This window comes from Henckelia pumila, chromosome 1, assembly GCF_033568475.1.
Source record: "Henckelia pumila isolate YLH828 chromosome 1, ASM3356847v2, whole genome shotgun sequence".
NCBI lineage: Eukaryota > Viridiplantae > Streptophyta > Magnoliopsida > Lamiales > Gesneriaceae > Henckelia > Henckelia pumila.
In genome coordinates this window covers 91,436,121-91,457,273 of record NC_133120.1, presented here as the reverse complement: position 1 = coordinate 91,457,273, position 21,153 = coordinate 91,436,121, and the positions used below count along the sequence as shown (strand labels likewise).

At 36.4% G+C, this 21,153-nt stretch overlaps 1 protein-coding gene across 1 annotated transcript; it reads left to right on the top strand.

The window, feature by feature from the left end:
- Nucleotides 1-6,757: 6,757 nt before the first annotated feature.
- Nucleotides 6,758-11,325, top strand: LOC140875398 (probable serine/threonine-protein kinase At1g54610). Its single transcript, XM_073279063.1, has 7 exons — nucleotides 6,758-7,573; nucleotides 8,174-8,458; nucleotides 8,963-9,280; nucleotides 9,657-9,884; nucleotides 9,961-10,061; nucleotides 10,138-10,261; nucleotides 10,740-11,325. The coding sequence occupies exons 1-7, from the start codon at nucleotides 7,241-7,243 to the stop codon at nucleotides 11,070-11,072; spliced, it is 1,722 nt and encodes a 573-aa protein (XP_073135164.1). The 5' UTR covers nucleotides 6,758-7,240; the 3' UTR covers nucleotides 11,073-11,325.
- Nucleotides 11,326-21,153: the final 9,828 nt, after the last annotated feature.

Below are 21,153 nucleotides of genomic sequence, written 5' to 3'. Positions count from 1 at the left end.
ATTCAAAAAGTAGGCAGCATCTAAATTCATTGAACCACTTGCATGGTCAATGTTTTCAGTAAAATTGGTCTCTTTTTCTTTCCCCTTTATTGAATCTTTATAGAGCTTACACAGATGCTCAGGGGCTCGACAAGTTCTTGACCAATGTCCTGGAGTGTCACATCTATAACAAACACTCTCAGTTCTTTTTGGATGATTTTCATTTTCACCCGTATTATCATGCTGCCTCTTTTGTGGGTGGTTCGTGACGTTCCTTTGAGATGAGTTATTGAAATAACTATCTCTTTTATTTTCAAATCCACGGCCTCGACCACGACCGCGATCATTTCTACGCCCACGTCCACGCCCACGTCCTCGTCCACGACCTCGACCAAAATCTTGTCTATATCTTTGATTTTGGTTTTCATTTTTACTTACGACATTTGCTTCAGGAAATGCCGTTGAACCAGTAGGTCTGGACTGATGATTTCTCATGAGCAATTCATTATTCTTTTCCGCCACGAGTAAACATGCGATGAGTTCTGAGTATCTTGAAAATCCACGCACTCTATATTGCTGTTGTAGAGTTATATTTGATGCGTGGAATGTGGAAAATGTCTTTTCAAGCATTTCCATCTCAGTAATATTATGCCCACAAAATTTCAGCTGTGAGACAATTCGATACATCGCAGAATTATAATCACTCACCTTTTTAAAATCTTGGAATCTTAAAGTATTCCATTCATCTCGTGCGGTCGGAAGTATAACTTCCCGTATATGCTCAAAACGTTCTTTTAACCCTTTCCACAAAATCATTGGGTCTTTTTCGGTCAAATATTCACATTTCAACCCCTCATCAAGATGTCTGCGTAAAAATATCATCGCTTTTGCTTTATCTTGTGAGGATGATATGTTATTTTCTTTGATAGTTTCGTTAAGACCCAATGACTCGAGATGCATTTCTACATCGAGGGTCCATGGCATATAATTCTTTCCGGTTATATCAAGTGCAATGAATTCGAGTTTCGCCAAGTTCGACATGGTGGTACTAGAAAATAACAATGCATTTTATTAGTTAATTTCCATAAATATGACAATACAAAATAATGGAAGAACGTAAATTACAAGTGCGTATACAAATAGAGAAAAAATATGTGTTGGAAAATCGCTGGTGAGTAAAAGACTCGTGAGCATGATGATCATAGTCGTTATGAAAAATATCCTTATAAATGTCATCATCTCCATCTTCGAAAAAACCGAGGATAAAATATTTTGAGAGAAAGAATGAATTTGGTGTGATTGAAAATGAGTTTGAGTGAACATATTTATAGGGCAAAAACTAGCCGTTTTGTTACCGTTTGTGACCGTTGGGGGTAAAGAAAAAATTGAGTATGTGCTGAATAAAAATTCGTGATAATCATGTAATGCATATAATGATAATCATAATTAAATAATTATGTATATCATATCACATTATTATAAGGTCAGTGTCGTAGACAGCCTTTTATATAATGTTGTGAAATTATACCAATATAGTTAGTATAAAGTCAGGTATAGTATATCATATCACATTATTATAAGATCGGTGTCGTAGACAACCTTTTATATAATAACATGAGATTATACAAATATGGTTAGTATATAAATACACAATAATATATATCATATCACGTTATTATAAGGTTAGTGTCATAGACAACCTTTTATATAATAACATGAAATTATATATTAATATAGTTAATATATATACATAATAAATATATATAACGTTATTGTTTAAAAATCTTAGAGACTTTTATACTTGTCGTATCCCTTACCGGGAGTGTGGGATGTCGTCTTAACATCCTCCCAGGATTTATAACAAGTTTTGAAAAAAAATCATAACATGATATTATATATTAATATATACACAAAAAATATATAAACAGTAAAATAAAAATTCTTACTTGTTGAATATTTTTGACTTCTTCTTGTATTTTGGAGCGTCGAAAAATATAGAGAACCTTCGAGCGATCGTGCTGATAACGTGTTGTGAAAAAGTAAAAATTTACGGTAAAAAGTAAAAACTCAAAAACTCAAAATTTATCAAATTCTACACTTTATAAAATTTTTCTCTCTTCACAATTGTGTTTTTCTACACAAATGGAGAGACCTATTTATAGATCTCAATTGGAGATTAGTCAAAAATTAATACATCATTAATACATCATCACACACTAATTTTCAATATTTTACAACTCAATTTTCAACTTTCAACCTTCAACATTCAACAATAAATAATAATATATATTTATATATATTTTCAACATAATCTTTATTTTTTAAAATCAAAACATTATTGCCAGCATAATAAGGGAATAAAAGTGAATGCTGGGTTTCATTTATTTTATATATTTTTTCATATATATATATATATAGATATTCTGTTTTATATTATTTTCATATATATATTAAAAAATCATACAATGATTAATCTCTGTCTTATGTGTACATTCGACTCTATTTCCTTTTGGTAGTTATATCTGTTTTTTAAAATGTTTATTGTATTGTTGAACTTACTATAGAAAATTAGTTTGATGTAAATGTCACTTGAATCTTTTCAAACTTTCAGCTTATATTATATGCTACACAACTCGTGTGTGATTTGTTGCTATATATTATAAGTTGAAACGAAAACAATATAAATGTTTCCTTCATAATTCAAAATATCTTTGTAACGACCCACTGTATCAAGACGGGTCTTTTCGACGTACCCTGGAAAACTTCCTAGGGAATCACCCATCCTATAATTTCTCTAAGTCAAGCACGCTTAACTTTAGAGTTCTTATGTGATGAGCTCCCGAAAAGAAGATGCACCTTCTTGATATGAATATTACATATGAAATCTTTTAAGCCATCCTCAACCATGTAGTCTCATACCTACACAGTCTCAGAATCCCTCTCATTCCGGCACGGGATCGGTTCATTCATGTCTCCCTCAGCCTAGAAGCCTACCAGGAGCCGCTCATTGTCCGTGCAACCTCTTGGCATCGGCGATATGTCCTCACTCACACGCACCATGGAAAACTTCCCAGGGGGTCACCCATCCTATAATTTTCAGAGTTCTTATATGATGAGCTCCCGAAAAGAAGATGCACCTTCTTGATATGAATATTACATATGAAATCTTTTAAGCCATCCTCAACCATGTAATCTCATACCTACACAGTATCAGAATCCCTCTCATTCCGGCACGGGATCGGTTCATTCATGTCTCCCTCCGCCTAGAAGCCTACCAGGAGCCGCTCATTGTTCGTGCAACCTCTTGGCACCGGCGATCACTCCCTGCCTCTTCAGCCCCGGCGTCACAATCTTATTTTGCAAAAAAAAATAAAATATGTTCGGATTTGTTTGTTTAAAAAAAAAAAAAATTGTGCGGTCAATCCTTAATATTACGAGAGGGGGATGTGCAAGTTGTGGCTCTAAATATGTATAGTTTTGCATCGGGAGAGTTTTAGATTGCCTTATCTTTTCATAACATCGCAATCGAAAGGGTATCCGAAGCATGAAGATGTAATATACATAAACATGATCCCTCTATGCTTCCAATTGCTTCATTTTCATCCACACAAAAACGACACATTTTTTTTTAATTATTTGAGTCTATATATTCTATCATTCTATGTGACTATTTCCTAAATCGGTTGTGTTTAATGACTCTAGAATATACTACGAACTATTTACGTATAATTTTGTTTTTAATTTATCTTTCATGGTATAGCTAGTCTAACCACTACTATTTTATTATAGTCGAGAGTCTTGTAATAATGGTCAAAAGTTTCTCAAATTTCTACCCCGTTGTTATTATTATTATTTTTTATTTGGTTAATGTCTCATGCACTTATGTCATTTCACTTTCGATCAACTTCTCTCGTATTTTATAGCATACGTAACACGTGTTGATCCGATCACTAATATTTATAGCTTATCCATAAATAACTATATTCGATCTCTCACGAATATATCAATTTTTTTCTTCTGAATAATTATTCCCTGTAATAATATCATTATATTTGTAGGCGAAACAAAATGCATTATAATAAAACTTTTAAATATTATCTTTAGAATTTTTTTTAAAAAAAATCTATCTTAACCTTATTACATATATCCGATCGAGTAGAAAGGTTTGGTGTTGATCATTAAGGTAAGAAACTTTAATGAAATTGTCTCCTCAGCGACCTCTTCTATATATACAATGTCCTTCAAACTTCTTTCTTGGGTGTCGGTCCCAATATCGCTAGCTCTATATACTATTGCATGTGATTTTTACTCTAATTCAATTTTTAATATTATTGATCTTCTTATATATTGTAGGCTTCAAAACAAAAAAGTGATCTTAATTTGTGGGGTATATCTATTGTTTCCCGTTATTTTTCCACTGTTGCTAGAGCCAGTATATCGAATAGGTGGCTCGTTTCGATCGAAAACAAATGAAACTGCAAGAGATGATTTGAGTTTTTTTTAATGGAAGAAGATAACATTTGTAATTTTAAGAATATGTTATGTAGACTCGATACAGCAGAATATACCAAAACTCAAATGTACTAGGAATATTATCGACGAAGCAAAAAGATTGGCATGTATATATATGAATATATTCATCATGCATCTTGTTATTATGATTTAATTGTCTTGGATTCTTGATGCTGAGTGATGACAACTTTGGAATTCCACTTTTGAGGCAAACACTTCTGTAACATGGAAAGGCAACTCTTTGGTTGGGTTTTCTTTATCTCAAAGCAATCTATATCAAGACATTATGATTGATTCGAACTAGTTGTTTTTAGTTGGGATATATATTGATTAATTAATGTCCATACTTGATTAAATTTTACTTATTAGATTAATACAAGTTCTATGGTCAAGGGCCGATTAATACCGACCGCTGTGTCCCATGACTTAATGACTCTATACATCTTCTTAGCCAATTGTTATTTTGGTCTCGTGCATTCCAATTTACATTTTTTTTCGATTACTTGTAATTTATCTAACACTAGGATCTTAAATTTAAGAAAATGTATCTGTTTCGAGTTTTAAATGCTCAGAATTTAATTAAATATTTAATACGTTAATTGCAACTACTGAAAAATTTTATTTGACTAGATTCTAAAAAATCTATGCTATATTACTAGCATTAAAAAATGGATAAAAACTAATTAATAGTGAATATCAATTTCCTTTGGTCATTGCTATGAATGCGCAACAAATGATTAAAGGGACAATATGAGAGCACGCAGCACTATAATTCTTTGCAATGTCCTTTTCCATTCTCTTGAGGGTCAACGGCCAATCTGTAACCAATAATTAAATATCATCTATACTAAACTTTACAAATATTATCTATAGGAATTTATTTTAATTTTTATAGTTGAATCAATGAATTTTATTGATTAACGTGTTTTTAATATGAATTTATGCCACTCAAATTCAACAATAAATAAAAAATGACTTTATGGAGACAGACAAAATAAATCCTGAGTAAGTGCAAACAATTATTGTTTTTAAAATCATGTTTCGTTTTTTTTTTCTTTTTTGAGGAAAAATCATGTTTCATTATATATATATTGATGAGTATTCACAATCACATGTATTTTTCAACTAAAATTTATTTTTAAAAACCGTGTCGTTCTTTTATAAAAAATATGTATACGAAATATAATATCATCATAAAAAAAACAGTGAAATGGGGACTAGTGCATGGATATATTATTAATTAAAATTTTACATTCATAATATTATTTTAAATAAGCTAAGATATTTATCAGTAACACGTAATTTTTCACGATATATTGTATTTTGTAATATATGTTATTCATTTAAATCTACAGAACAATTAAATGTTTTAAAAATATTTGGTCCAAAAAAAAAAATGATTTCAAACAAGATAATTCAAATGGTCTTTTACTACCTTAAATCACCCTTTGCACTAATTTTCTATCGAAGCAACAAAGTCTCTTAAATAGTGTTGGGAGGTAGGTGGAATTTAATTATGAGCGACTTTTACATTATATTATTACTTTAAATTTTTTTAAATTAATATTACTTTTATTTATTACTATTTTCTTAAACAATGACACACCATTCATTACTTTTAGACTTTTAGTTATTTCGAGATAGGCAAATTCTGTTGTGCGAAAGATTTCTCATTTTTAACTATAGTGATATTTATTGGGAAAATAAATAAATAAATATAGTGATATTATTATTATTTTTTTGGAAATTTAGATAACAATATATGTATTTCGAAAAAAAAAAGATAACAACATATGTAAGATTAATTTTGGTTTTACTTACTGAACAAATCCATTAGTATACGAGTTAAGTTTAATTAATAATTTTAAAACTGATTTTTTATAATGATTTTTATATTAAAAATAATTATTTGGAACTTCAACAATATAAATAAAGATGAAAAATATTTTTTGAGACATGCTTAATTATTAATTAGACAAATTTATTAAATTATGTTCTATGATATATTTCTATTATACAAGAAAGAATATTTTTATAATTTGAAAATATGAATATTTTCTGTTATTATCATTAAATATATCTAATTAAAAAATTATGGACCAATGGCAATATGAGGTTAGCCGGATAAGGCCAAATGAATTTATATTAACGGACCTGATCTTTTGGGAAATTACATAATCCCCCCAAAAAGAACAGCCTTTGAACTTTTCTCCCTCGCCCGCAGTGTAGTTTAATGTATGCAGTGATGGAATTTTTACATTAAATTTTTGTATCACAAACTCACACGCAAACTCCCAATGGAGCATTAAATGCACGTTTACATACGATTACACAATTGGTGGTTTCTGTATTTCTTTAATCTTTTTTACTCATCTAGCTGGTTTTCCGTATTCATGAGTGAATAGACTACTCTCGAGCGTTTCTTCTTCTATTTTCTTGTCTTTTTTTCGACGATTTATTGGAAATTTAATTTATCCCACCGTATTTGCATCAGCGCAATACTGCATAGTGAGCAATAAATGCGGCGTTGTTTCTAACTGCTTAAAAAAAGATTCTTTTTTTTTCCTTGGTGTTCATCTTCCGCTTCTATTTCTACAATAAATGAAATGGGCTGCTGAAATTTGCTTCTGGAGCTAAAGATTGTCTTTACAAGTCTGATTTATGCTTGTGTTGTGTTGTTTTTCTTCAATGAATGGAATGGGGTGCTGAAGTTAATTTCGGATAATGAGTTGAGATAACACTCTGTGTTATGGGGTGTGTTCTTGGCAAAAGGGTCGCCAGGAAAAGAGAAGTCAGCCGGAGTTCTCGTCGGGAGCAAAGAAATGATGCAAGTCGGGATGCAGAGGCAGCGGTGGCCGTTAAGGCGCAGAACGATGTCGTTGCGGAAAGTCGGCAGAAGGAGGTGGAGAAAAAGATAGAAGTGGTTCCCGCTGCAGCACCGGCGCCGGCGGTTGAGTTCAGGCTGAGAAGAGGAGTGCGAGGTGCTGGCGAAGGGTGGCCGTCTTGGCTGAAGGACGTGGTTGGCTCTGTCATTGATAACTGGAAACCCCGCCGTGCCAACACCTTTGAGAAACTTGACAAGGTAAATTACCCGCATAAATTTTAAATAAAATTTGATTTTTAATGGTTGGCTATTTTGCTGGGCCTCCCCGATAGCCATTGGTCAGTTCTTTGAGCTTTGTGTGCTGCAACGCCGTGAATGTTAGAGACAACTACAATTATTTGTTAGAAAGCAACACTACCTAGATGCATGCATTCTGATGGAATGACTTTGGTGAGAGGGGTGGGAGTTGTAAAATAAACGTTAATTTATTTTAAAAAATTACCTTGAGTATGCCTAAGGTATGACACCGTCATACCTTAGTTTAGTAGGGCAATTCACACTGAACATGTAATAGTTTAGTAGTTTAGTAGGGCAATTCACACTGAACATCAATCAGTACAAAGTTTTTTGATCTCAGTTTCAGTTCTTCTGACTCAGACTCATAATCCTCACATCTAAGGGGCATCAATTGATCTTAATGTTTTGAAGTTACTGGTGAGAATGAGTAGAGAGGGTTAATGAAACTGAGTAGTAGTCCATAGCTGCCGTCTCACTTGCGGGTCCCCTGAACATTGGCTCATGGCGGGATGGAAAAGCTTAATAAACACTTTATCATCAAATGATGTTTTTATTGTGCAGATTGGGCAAGGAACTTACAGCAATGTTTACAAAGCTCGGGACTTGATCACTGGGAAAGTCGTGGCGTTAAAGAAAGTAAGGTTTGACAGCTTGGAGCCAGAAGCTGTCCGGTTCATGGCACGAGAGATACTTGTGCTGATGAGCCTGAATCACCCCAATGTCATTAAGCTTGAGGGTTTGGTTATTTCCAGAATGTCTTGTAGCCTTTACCTTGTTTTTGAGTACATGGACCATGATCTTACAGGCCTGGCATCAGTCCAAAGTGTCAAGTTCACTGAGGCCCAGGTAACAAAGTTCCGAAGGAATCCAAAATAATCCATTTCTAATTTATTATATTGTTTCATGGAATCGATCAGTATGTTGTTTCTTAAATGGTTGGCAAGATGCAAATGCTTGTGGATATCCAAGGCTATTGTTTTCTAGTGATTAATTGAGCATTTTGCATAACTCTTAATCTAGATATAAGATGATGTTCAATTCTCATGATTTTTATCATTTGCTAATTTTTTTTACTAGAAAAAAGCAGGAAAAGAGAGGCAATTAATTGACTTTGATCTCGGTGGCTAGTCAATGTCTGATTTTTCGAAATATTGTTTTTGAAATTGGATTCAATGACATTTTTTTGTTGATTCATGAAACAAAAATATGCTTATTTCCTTAATGCCATTTTTCTTCTTGAAATAAGAGAGAAGAAATTGAACCTAAACCTTTTTCACTGGACTTGCAAAATATGAGATTTATGTTGTATTTGAGTTTCTATAGTAAAGTTTCTTTTGTTCCCTGATACAGGTTAAATGCTTTATGAAGCAACTACTTTCTGGTCTAGAGCATTGCCACAGCAAGGGTGTCCTACATCGTGATATTAAATGCTCAAATTTGCTAATTGACAATGAAGGAAACCTTAAAATAGCAGATTTTGGGCTAGCCTCTTTCTTTGATCCAGAACGCAAGAAACCAATGACAAGTCGTGTTGTAACATTATGGTATCGTCCTCCTGAACTTCTGCTTGGTGCAAATTATTATGGGGTTGGTGTTGATTTGTGGAGTGCTGGCTGCATTCTGGCTGAGTTGCTTGCTGGGAAGCCAATATTGCGGGGGCGTACTGAGGTACCTTTGCTTCTGTTTATTTGTGGACATTTACATTTGAACTCGAACTTCCTATTGATACAATTGGAAAAAAAACAGGGTGTGCAACACAATCGAGTCCTCTGTCGAAAATAAATAATTATTTTGTATGATATAATTTATTCAGAATATTGGGTGGCATCAATCACACACCGTGTCCGGTGTGGTGCAACATCAACTTCTAGCAATAACTTCCTCCACCCCAAAAGAACAGAAACCATTGACAGTGTATTACTTAATTATCTGATGAAGATACTAATCGAGCCAACTACTCTAAAATTTCAATTTACTGCATACTGTTATAGGTATATCTCCTGCTAAAGATTATCAGTTTATTAGACCCGTTTTTTGCTGATAGGTTGAGCAACTCCATAAGATATTTAAACTATGTGGTTCTCCATCTGAAGATTACTGGAAGAAATCCCGGCTCCCAAATGCGACTCTTTATAAACCTCAGCATCCGTACAAACGTTGCATTGCCGAGATTTATAAGGATTTCCCTCCATCTTCTCTTGCTCTGATAGAAACCCTTCTTGAGATTGATCCTGATGAACGAGGCTCCGCCACTGAAGCCTTGAATAGTGAGGTAAGTATTTACGTGAACGTTTTTAACATTCCAGCTGAATCCAACTGAAAAGTTGATGTTTTATTTCTACAACTAGTTCTTTACCACTGAACCATACGCCTGTGAACCATCAAGCTTGCCAAAGTTTCCGCCAAGCAAGGAAATGGACATAAAACTCAAAGATGAAGAAGCAAGAAGGTGCCATTAGTTTACCTTTCTTATCTTTCTTTCAATGAATGAAGATTTGCCAACATAATCAGGTTTTCTTGTACAGGCTACGTGGTTTGGAAGGGAAACCTATTGCTATAGATGGCAACAGAAAGCCAAGAGTTCGTGATAGGTTTAGCCGTGCAGTTCCAGCGCCTGAAGCCAATGCAGAACTTCAATCAAATATAGATGTAAGCTAACAAAAAACCATTTTATAATATAATTTTTCCCTGTGGTTCTCCTTTTAATCATGCTTTGGCATTGAGAAATAATTGAGGAGAAATAGATTGGCGTCATCTCGGCCTTTCTTTGGGGTGAATAATGAAAGAGCAATCGAAGAGAAAAATGCTTTTTCGCATTGAAGAAGCATTTTTATCCAATCCTTAAGAATCAGAGAACAGAACATGGAGCAAATTTTTTATGATGTCAGTACATCCATGGGGCTAGGATGTCCATTGGAGAAGATTTCGAATTTTTTTCTGTATTTTTCTCAAAAAATTCACATTACTCCCTTCTCTCCCCAATACAACAAATCATACTTATCCTCCAATTAAGCCTCATAATTCTTGTTAAACTTGGACGAATATTTGTCGAATAGGTTCTACGAAATCGATTGTATACCATAACCATTGTAGTTGGAAAATTGATGAGTGAGACATTTTTTTGCAGAGGTTGAGAATGATGTCAGATATCAAGGCCAAAAGCAAAAGTGAAAAATTCCCACCACCGCATCAGGATGGAGCCGTTGGCCGACGTTTCGATGCATATGGACCTGTATCGTTTGGTGCATCCGACACCTCATTCAATTTCTCCATTTTCGATTCAAAGTCATCAAGATCTTTACGTCACAGCATGTCTGTGAAAAACAGTGCAGAACAGATCCATAGGGCCCCCTCGCGAAGATTTATCAACTCATTCTATCCATCATCCGCTGGCTGGTCGATGAATATCATGTTCGGTCGCAGACGAGCAGTTTCGGAGAACTTTGGGGATCCAAGGTAGTGAGTGAGGAAGTTCATGAAGTAAAAAAATTTTTTGGAAATTTTTAGGTGGTTCTTTCATCACAGATCAAGTGTAATCTAAAGCTATTTTGTTCATTTCCTGGGTTGTAGTTGTAGGCTGTAGTCAGCTAATTTTTTTGTGTGTATAATGATGGAACAATGCACTATAGACTTGACACAGAACTTGAAAGCTACACACCCAATAAGTAATTTGTAATGAGACCAATTTGTATATTTTGTTGGGGGTTCGGTAATGGCTTGAGAATTTCGATGGCTTTATGATAATAATAATAACAACATTAATCAGAATATTATAGGCAAATGTGATAAAATACTTGATCATGGTTCTTACACAAAAGCGTGTCCAATATAAAAGTATAATAGTTTTTCTACACGTGATAAAAGTATATAGCTTTTTTACACGTGATAATATGTGACCTCTTCTGGAATAATGGAATTATCACAAGGGACACATAATAAAATTATGAATTTTGTTAATTATATATATTATTATGCTATTGTGATATGCGTATAGAATCGAAAGTACTAATAAACTATTTTTGTGTTGAGTTAAATTTTGTTTGAACATATGAATGATCATAGAAAAATACATACCATATTATACAAACATTAAGGGTGAAAATGAACTCATATAAAATGAATTCTAATAATTTTATAACTTAACAGTAAATAATGACTTTGAATAAATTTTAAAAGAAATAATATCTTAAAAGCAAAAATTGACTGATTTTTTTCTAAAATATACCTATAAAAACTTGAACAAACCAACTTATGTCATTATGCGGAATAAATACACCTCATACATCATAGTTTTCAAAATAATAAATATTAAAACGATTATAGTGTAACACCCGATATTTTAAATACGTGAATTCGCATGCATAATTAGAATATTTATTTATTTAGAATTTTAGATTATGGGTTAAATAATTAAGTGGAATTATTTGTGCATGATTTAATTTATTTTTAAGCATTTAACCCATAATTGGTGATTTTATGATTTTTAGTATTTAATTGTTTTTGATCGCGTAGACGGGACCGTGGACGGACGAAATGACAGCTTTCAATCCAAATTATTTTATGAGTCTTTTTAGAGCCCAAAAATATTATTTTGAGTTTTATTTCCTCAATATTTTAGTATTTAATTTTGTATAATTTTAGGAGTCCGTTTTTATTCAAAATAAGCCAAAATATTGACTTTTTAGTATTTTTAAAATTCCCTTAACTTTTAATTTCGAGATTTATGTTTGATAGTAGATTATTTTGTATTTTTAAGAGTTTAAAATTTTACATTTTATGTATATTACTAATCTAATTAAGTGATATTATCTATCTAACTAATTTTAATTATTTTAAAAACCAAAACTTAACCTAATCTACCCAACCCCTCACCCGATTACCCTCACTCAGCCGACACACCCATCCTCCATCATCTTCTTCATCGAGCCATCAGCCAAGGAGGAATCCATAGCCAACTTTTGAAGGTTTTGTCTAGTTTTCGTCCGATCGTCGTCCCGGAGCCCGTAAACGCATCCATCTTCGTCGATTTAATTATCAAGGCATGATTCTTTCTTTTTTTTTTCATACATATCAGTGTTTATGTGTGTGTGTGCGTGAGCATCAAATTTCTCCAATAATTTTCAGAAAAACGAGATCAGTGATGGTTTTATGCGTGTGTTCTTGCGTTTCTTGATCATATTCATGTTTTTATTAACCATGATTCGTACCACTGCTGGTCAAGGGGATTTAGGATGCGTGAGGGAGGCCTAGACTCGAATGGCTCGAGTGGCTCGAGCCAAACGAGCCCAGGAAGCCAGCTGATATGGATCGGCCCTTTGTGTGCACAGATTAGGGTTACGGAGAAAGGTGTTCGGCTAAGGGGGCTAGGGCTGCATGGGGCTGGGGTTAGGGCCTGGTTAGGACCGCCCAGACATGGGCTACGTCTGGGCGGCGACGCTCCGGCCAGGGGCGGCCGGAGCAGGCCGACAGCAGCCATGGAGTGGCTGCTGCTCACGGCCGAGAGCAGCTGGGAAAGGGGGTTACGGGTTGTGGGTTAGGGGTGGTTTCTGGGTCGGGTCGTTTGGTCCGGGTCAAATCCATGGGTCATGGGTTATGTTCGTTGGGTCCGGGTCCGGGTCCGGGTCCGGGTCCGGGTCAAGATAGTCGGGCTCGGGTATTTTTATTTTTTAAGTTTTAAGTTTAATTAAGTGTTTAATGGGCCTAATTAAATCTCAAAATTTATTTGGGCCCATTTAATTTATTTGGGTTAAATTTAATTATTTTTGGGCTTAATTAAATTAATTTAAGTTAATCCCTTAATTTTTATGGGCCTTGGGGCCCATGAAAGTTATTGGACCAGTCTTTGGGCTTTTGGGCCCATTGGACCAGAATAGGTTGTTATTGGGCCAGGAGTGTTTTAATGGGCTTTAATTAATTAATTGGGCTTAGAAATGTAATGTTGGGCTTAAGTATGTTAATGGGCCAGTTTCAGTATTACTGGGCCAGATTTAAGTAAATGGACTTGAGTGTTAGGGCCAGCAGTCAGTACAATCCATGAGAAATTTGCATGTGTCCTGATTATATATTTAATTATTTTTATGCATTGAAGTTATTTTTTTATATTTATATGTTAGTATGAAATTAAATTAAATATATATGAAGGACACGCATTTTATTTAAGTGCATGCATTCATGAAATAATTTTATGCATGATTTAATGTATAAGGTTGAGCAAAAGAAAATATTTTATGTTGGAAGTTGAAGTAGTGTGACAATTTGAGGGGGATTCGTCCCCATATGTGAACTATTGAAGGACAGTTTACTGCCAATTTAAGAGGTGATTCATCACCGCCACGTACGTTGGTTTCCACGCTGATCAGTATTTAATGTATGATTTAGGGTTACACTATGGATACAACCATGCGATGTTAGAAAATATTTTGCTCAACAATGTATGTATTATTTATGTTATGCTATTTAAGTTAATTTAAGTTATGTTATGTTATGATATTTTTTTTTTAGCATGCTCATTCATGTATATGTTATGTATTAGTATTAAAGTGATTTAAATTAATTTAAACCCTTGTTATGTTAGCATGTTGGGCCTCTAGGCTCACTACACTGGTATGGTGCAGGTGAATACGTAGAGGATGACATAGTACTCACCGGCGACGAGGACATATGAGCGGACATGCAGTGATCCCCGTGACCGTTGTCTGAGTCTTTATGCATGTCTCAAATTTTTAGCATGTTACATTTTAATTATTTTCAGTGGTTGTGATTCGGGATATTTTATTTAAGTAATTTTCAGTGCATGCAAAACTTTAATTTATTTCAATTTTGGCCAGTATTTTATTTAACGCATGACTCAGATATTTAAATTATGAAATGTTAATTTTTTGATTTGTTGCATTATTTTTATTCAAGTTATTTATTTTTAAATCTATTTATTCTGTGCATATATGTATGGGCATGTATGTACATATTTTTACTTAGAAATTTTTTTTTTTCCGCATATTTATTTATTAATTATAGAGTTAGGGTCGTTTCAGTTGGTATCAAAGCACGGTCCTCGGAGGGGTCATTACTGCTATGCGAGCTCAGAAACCCACGCCACCGGTCTATAAGTTTTAAGTGTTTATAGTATGATTTATTTTTAAGGATTTAAGTTAGCATTAATTTTAAACCACTTAGTTATGCATGACGATTTACGTAAAGAAATATGTGGTGGTGCAGAATGCCTCCCAGACCGATGAACAGACGTAGGGGATCTCCACCTAAACCTCCACCTCCACCTCCACCTCCGCAGAACCCACTTGCAGCATTGGAGCAGGCCAATGCTACTTTGATGACAGGAGTTACTGCTCTGTTAGAGCAGCAGGCTTCACGTCCCAGAATGTCCCATGAGGAGGACGTAGCTGAGCGGTTCCAGAAGAAGGGGCCGAAGGAGTTCCTTGGTACCACCGATCCATTGGTGGCTGAGGGGTGGATTCGTTCTTTGGAGTCCATCTTTGCATATATGGGGATCACAGATGCGGACAGGGTGAACTGTGCGACGTATATGTTGAGGGGAGACGCAGCTCTTTGGTGGGAGGGTGCTGCCAGGGGAGTACACCTCCCTACACTGTCTTGGGCGGAGTTCAAACGTGCCTTCTACGCCAAGTATTTCACGGAGGATGTGAGGAGTCGCATGATCCGGGAGTTTATGAGTCTCCGGCAGGGGGACAGGTCAGTGGTGGAGTACGTGAGCCAGTTCGAGAGGGGCTGTCATTTTGTGCCTCTGATTGCAGACAGTCCACCGGAGAAGATAAGGCAGTTTGTGGAGGGACTGAGGGCGGATATTAAGCACGACGTACGTATGATGGACGTCGTTACATATGAGGCGACAGTTAGTAGAGCACTGAGGTCAGAGGAGGGTAGGAGAGAGATGCAGCGAGAGCAGCAGGGGAAGAGACAGATTCAGTTGGGGTATCAGCGACCATCTTCGCAGCCTCTTGCGAAGAAGCAGTTTACTGGGCTGGTTAAGGGCCCGAATCCGCAGCAGAGGCCGCAGCAGCAGAGGGGCGGGGCCCCTAATGCTATAGGTTTTCCTACTTGTCCGAAGTGTCAGAAGATGCATTCGGGACCTTGTCTGTTGGGAGCAGGAGTTTGTTACCACTGCAGGAAGCCAGGGCATCAGATAGCTAACTGCCAGAGGAAGAAGAACATGGCTGGTAGAGTGTTCGTCATGCAGGCGGAGGAGGCAGACCCAGACACCTCCTTGATCACCGGTATATCTTATCCCTAGAATTTTATAATTTTCCCTTTAGTTAAGAATCTCGTTTTCTTGCAAAATTGTTGTTATTTGGGTTACCTATCTGCATGTTAGAATAAGAAGCATGTTTTACTTGTGATTAGAATTAAGGGTTATTAGTGTCTTGTTGGGGGAAAGTTTAGTAGTGGCATGAAATTGTTGGGATTCTTCTGCGTGCAGGGAGAATTCTAGTTGGAGGTAACTCCACGTTTGCGTTGCTAGATTCAGGGGCTACGCATTCGTTTATCTCCCTAGAGTTCATCAGACGGATAGGCATCACACCGGAGATTGCCAACAGTGGTTATGATGTCACTATGCCGTCAGGACAGATTATTACTACCTCTAGTGTCATCCGAGAGCTGGAGTTAGAGCTACAGGGACACTCCATTCGCGCAGATGTAGTGGTTTTGCCATTAAGCGACTTTGATTTGATATTGGGTATGGACTGGTTGACAGTCAATGGAGCTTCGATTGATTTTCGTCGGAGGTCAGTGTTAGTGAAACCGTCAGGAGGCGACCCGTTTAATTTCCATGCATCTCAGAGCAGTGATTTTCCTCAGGTGATATCTCTTATTCAGACGAGAAAGTTGTTGAGACGGGGTTGCCAGGGGTTTCTAGCGAGTATTGTCACGGCCTCAGAACCATCTAGTAGATCATTATCAGAGATAGAGGTGGTTCGTGACTTTCCGGATGTCTTTCCGGAGGATGTTGCAGGAATTCCACCAGTGAGAGATGTGGAGTTCAGCATCGACTTGGTGCCAGACACCGTGCCTATCTCTAAGGCACCGTACAGACTTGCTCCTACCGAGATGAAATATTTGAAGGAGTAGATTCAGGAGTTATTAGAGAAAGGCTTTGTTCGTCCTAGCTTTTCTCCATGGGGAACTCCAGTGTTGTTTGTGAAGAAGAAGGATGGTAGTATGAGACTGTGCATCGATTATCGAGAGCTCAATAGGGTCACAGTGAAGAATAAGTACCCACTGCCGAGGATAGAGGACTTATTTGATCAGTTGCAGGGAGCTTTGGTGTTCTCCAAGATCGACCTGCGATCTGGTTACCATCAGCTGCGAGTTAGAGAGGCAGATGTGTCCAAGACTGCTTTCCGGACACGTTATGGGCATTACGAGTTCTTGGTGATGCCATTTGGGTTGACCAATGCTCCAGCGGTTTTCATGGATCTCATGAACCGGGTATTTCAGCCGTATCTTGATCAGTTCATCATAGTCTTCATTGATGATATCTTGATCTACTCTAGGAGCATTGAGGAGCATAGGCAGCATCTACAGACAGCCTTGCAGACTTTGAGGGAGCATCGTTTGTATGCCAAGTTCAGCAAGTGCGAGTTTTGGCTCGAGCAGGTGGCATTTCTTGGCCACGTTATTTCGAGAGATGGGATTGCAGTGGATCAGTCGAAGGTTGAGGCAGTGCAGAAATGGGGTATTCCGAGGAATGCTTCGGAGATTTGCAGTTTCTTGGGTTTGACAGGATATTATAGAAAGTTCATCAAGGGTTTTTCCTCTATTGCAGTACCCTTGACTTCCTTAACCAAGAAGAATGCGAAGTTTATTTGGAGTCCAGACTGTCAGAGGAGCTTCGATCAGCTGAAGGAAGCACTCACTACCGCACCGGTTTTAGCGATGGCAGTACCACACGAGGAGTTAGTGGTGTACACCGACGCGTCTAAGCTAGGTTTAGGCGCAGTACTTATGCAGTGTGGTAAGGTTATTGCTTATGCGTCAAGGCAGTTGAAGATTCACGAGCATAACTACCCGACGCATGATTTGGAGTTAGCAGCAGTGGTCTTCGCTTTGAAAATCTGGAGGCACTATCTGTATGGCGAGAAGTGCAAGATTTTCACGGATCACAAGAGCCTCAAGTACTTCTTCACTCAGAAGGAGTTGAACATGAGGCAACGGAGATGGTTGGAGTTAGTGAAGAATTATGACTGTGACATTAGCTACCATCCAGGTAAGGCTAATGTAGTGGCCGATGCTTTGAGTCGGAAGTCGTCCGTGGTATCGTGTTTGTCAATGCAGCTACCACTGCAGAGTGAGATTCAGAGGTTTGATTTGGAGTTTTACTCGAGTGGTCATGCACCGAGCTTGTCAGTGTTGACGGTGCAGCCAGTTCTGCGAGATCGGATCAGGGATGGACAGTCTACTGATGAGGAGTTGCAGCGATGGAGACAGAGAGATGAGGCCAAGGGTAATCTTCTGTATACAGTTGTGGATGGCATTGTTCAGTACCGTGGTAGGATGTGGGTACCGAACGTCGATCAGTTGAGATCTGAGATCTTAGCAGAGGCTCACACATCTCCGTACTCCATTCACCCCGAAAGTACGAAGATGTATCGAGATTTGCAGTTATTGTATTAGTGGCCCGGGATGAAGAGAGACATCGGGAGAGTTGTGTCAGAGTGCTTGACTTGTCAGCAGGTCAAGGCAGAGCATCAGCGTCCAGCAGAACTGAAACATCCTAAAACTACTACTGAATTTTTTTTTTTTAAATCTCTTATTATAAAATAATGAATATAAATATATATATGTCCATACATATATATATCGTACTTAAAAATAACTTTACTTAATTTAAAATAAAAATACACAAAAAATACAATAAAGGTACACGCATGCAATTAAATACTTAAAACTAATTACTAAATAATAATTTATAAGAATGTCATAATAAAATTCCTAAATAATATTTCTTTCACAAAAATTCATGAAAACTTAGAAAATAATTACTTAAATGTAAAATCCATGCATATACTAAAAATCTATAATAATAATACATATGCGGAAATATATGTTCTAGTCTCAACATAAAAATCATCTTAGAGCAATGGTCACGGGTTCTAGCCACCTGGATACTCATATGCCCTCGCCACCAATCGGGAACACATTAACTTCATTAACATTCTGCTCACCTGCACCGTTTAAATCTAGTGAGCCTAGAGGCTCAGCACGTTCTATCCTTATATAACAAAATGAAACCACACACAAACACATATCATATAAAATACGTGAATAATAATTATACGTGCATGCTCTTAAAATATTATGCATATAAACATGAATAAATAATTATAATGCTTCATCATCATGCTAAACATAAACATCATATTTAATAAATCTCATAAAATGTCTTATCATAATTTCTTAGTTTTCAACAGGTCGTATCCATGTCGGTGGCATCATACTGAGCGATTGATCAATCTATAAACCAACGTACGCAGCGGTGGGGTTTTCACCTCTGTGCTGCCACTTCACCAGCCCTCTCAGCTGGATCCATAAGCTCATCATACTTATACATCATTAGGAAGGTCACCGGGCCCAGGTATCCCGGCCTCCAACCACATCACTTTCCACCTTCACTTCAACTTCCATACAAATATATTTTTCTTAACATACATTTAAACTTATCATAAAAATTCTTACATGATGCATGAACTTAAAAAAAATATCATTTATTTCTTTATTTCATGAAAATTTGTCCGTAAATATATTTAATTTATTTTCTTAAAAATCATACTTATATATCTAATAAAAATGCATGCATGAATTAAATATATATTTACGGACGTTTATTTTTCCAAGGACTTGTTCGAGCTGCTGACCACTTAACTTAAACCCATAAATTTTTAGACTGACTCAAAAACCCAAAAGCCCGACCTGAAAGGCCCATTAAGCTTCATGGGGCCCCAGGCCCATGGAAAACTAATGGGATTACTAAAAACATAATTTAGGCCCATCAACTTATTAACTTAAAGTTAAATTAATAAAATTATTAACTAACCATTAACTTATAAATTTGACCGATAAAATTACTAAACCCGCCACAACTTGGTCCAATAATTTTCATGGATCACACGGCCCATGACAAATTAGTGGGATCACTTCATTAATTAATTAAGCCCATAATTAAAATTAAACTAGTCTAATTAATTAATTAACTCGAACCCAAACTCATTTATTATTAACTTAATCTCTTATTTAATTCAAAATAAAAATACCCGAGTCCAACTAATATAAACCAAACCCGAACCAAACTAACTTGACCCATTATATTTTAGACCCAACCCGGACCCGAAAAGCCGAGCCCGGCCTGCCAAAACACCAGACACAACCCTAGCTTACCTCTCCCTAAGCCCAACTCGAGGCAGCCCTAAGCGGCTTCCAAAAATCTGATCGTGCGGCCTGCTCAGACCACCTTTGGATGTGAAACCACCTCCCATACTTAGCCAACACCCAGACAGTTCTAACCCAACAAATTTGACCTTAAACCGAGCCCTGTAGAAGGAGAACGAACCAAAACAACAGAGCCCCTCTGTTGCTGTTTGTGCAGAACGCGACCGCTGATTCCGGCCGTTCGGCCGCCAATCTCCGGCCACCACAGGCCGGAGAACCACCTGGAAAAACTTTCCAAAGGTCTTGGGATTATAACTCAACTAGAACCAACCTAAAACTCGTCCTGTGGACCAAGAACGAGCCCTCGCACGCAAACCGCTCAGTTTGCGTCTAAACCTGCGTCCAGCATGAACCTAGCCCAAACCAACGAATAAAGCCACTGAACCGTCATCCAAAAATGACCCTAGGGACCCTATATCAACCCTCAACCCGTTGGTCAGCAAGCTAGAACAATCCATGACAGAAAAACGTGATAAAATTGATTCATAAGCTTTAAAAACGTAGGTTCTATGCATGTTCATGAATGTTCTTCATTAAAACCACATATATCATGCAAGATCATAATTTTCATGCTAAAATCAGAATAATATGACTTAAATGGTGTTCAAAAAGGGATTCAAACGTGCCTTGATGAATATTTGCAAGAAATAACGTTTATGTCGCGTCGTACGGCTCTCCGGGACGAACAGATCTCCAACCAATATAAAATCTTAAAAGCTCGGCTACGGGGCTGTGAAAATCTTGCTGGAACGATGAAGATGATGGAGAAAGGTTGAGGGAGGCGGCTAGGGAGTTGAGGCGTGAGATAGGGTAGAAAATCTTAGGATAATATTTGGGTAGTCTAGGTTAAATATTTAAATAAATACTTTGGGTAGATAATTACTAAAATTTAAACTAAAAAAATACATGATAATTTGCTAAAAACTTAAAAATCCCGAAATAATAAAATAGGTGATTTTTAAAACTTAATAAAAGTCATTAAAATGATTTATTTTGGGTAAAAACGGACATCTAAATATACATATATATAAATACCATAATTTTCTTCAAATTATAACTTAAAATAATATTTTAAGGCTCCT

Excerpts from the sequence above, each read along its gene's own strand:
- LOC140875398 (XM_073279063.1), top strand. The coding sequence starts at position 7,241 with ATGGGGTGTGTTCTTGGCAAAAGGGTCGCCAGGAAAAGAGAAGTCAGC. Across the intron at positions 9,281-9,656 it reads TATTGCGGGGGCGTACTGAG|GTTGAGCAACTCCATAAGAT; the intron begins GTACCTTTGCTT and ends TTTTGCTGATAG. Across the intron at positions 9,885-9,960 it reads CTGAAGCCTTGAATAGTGAG|TTCTTTACCACTGAACCATA; the intron begins GTAAGTATTTAC and ends TTCTACAACTAG.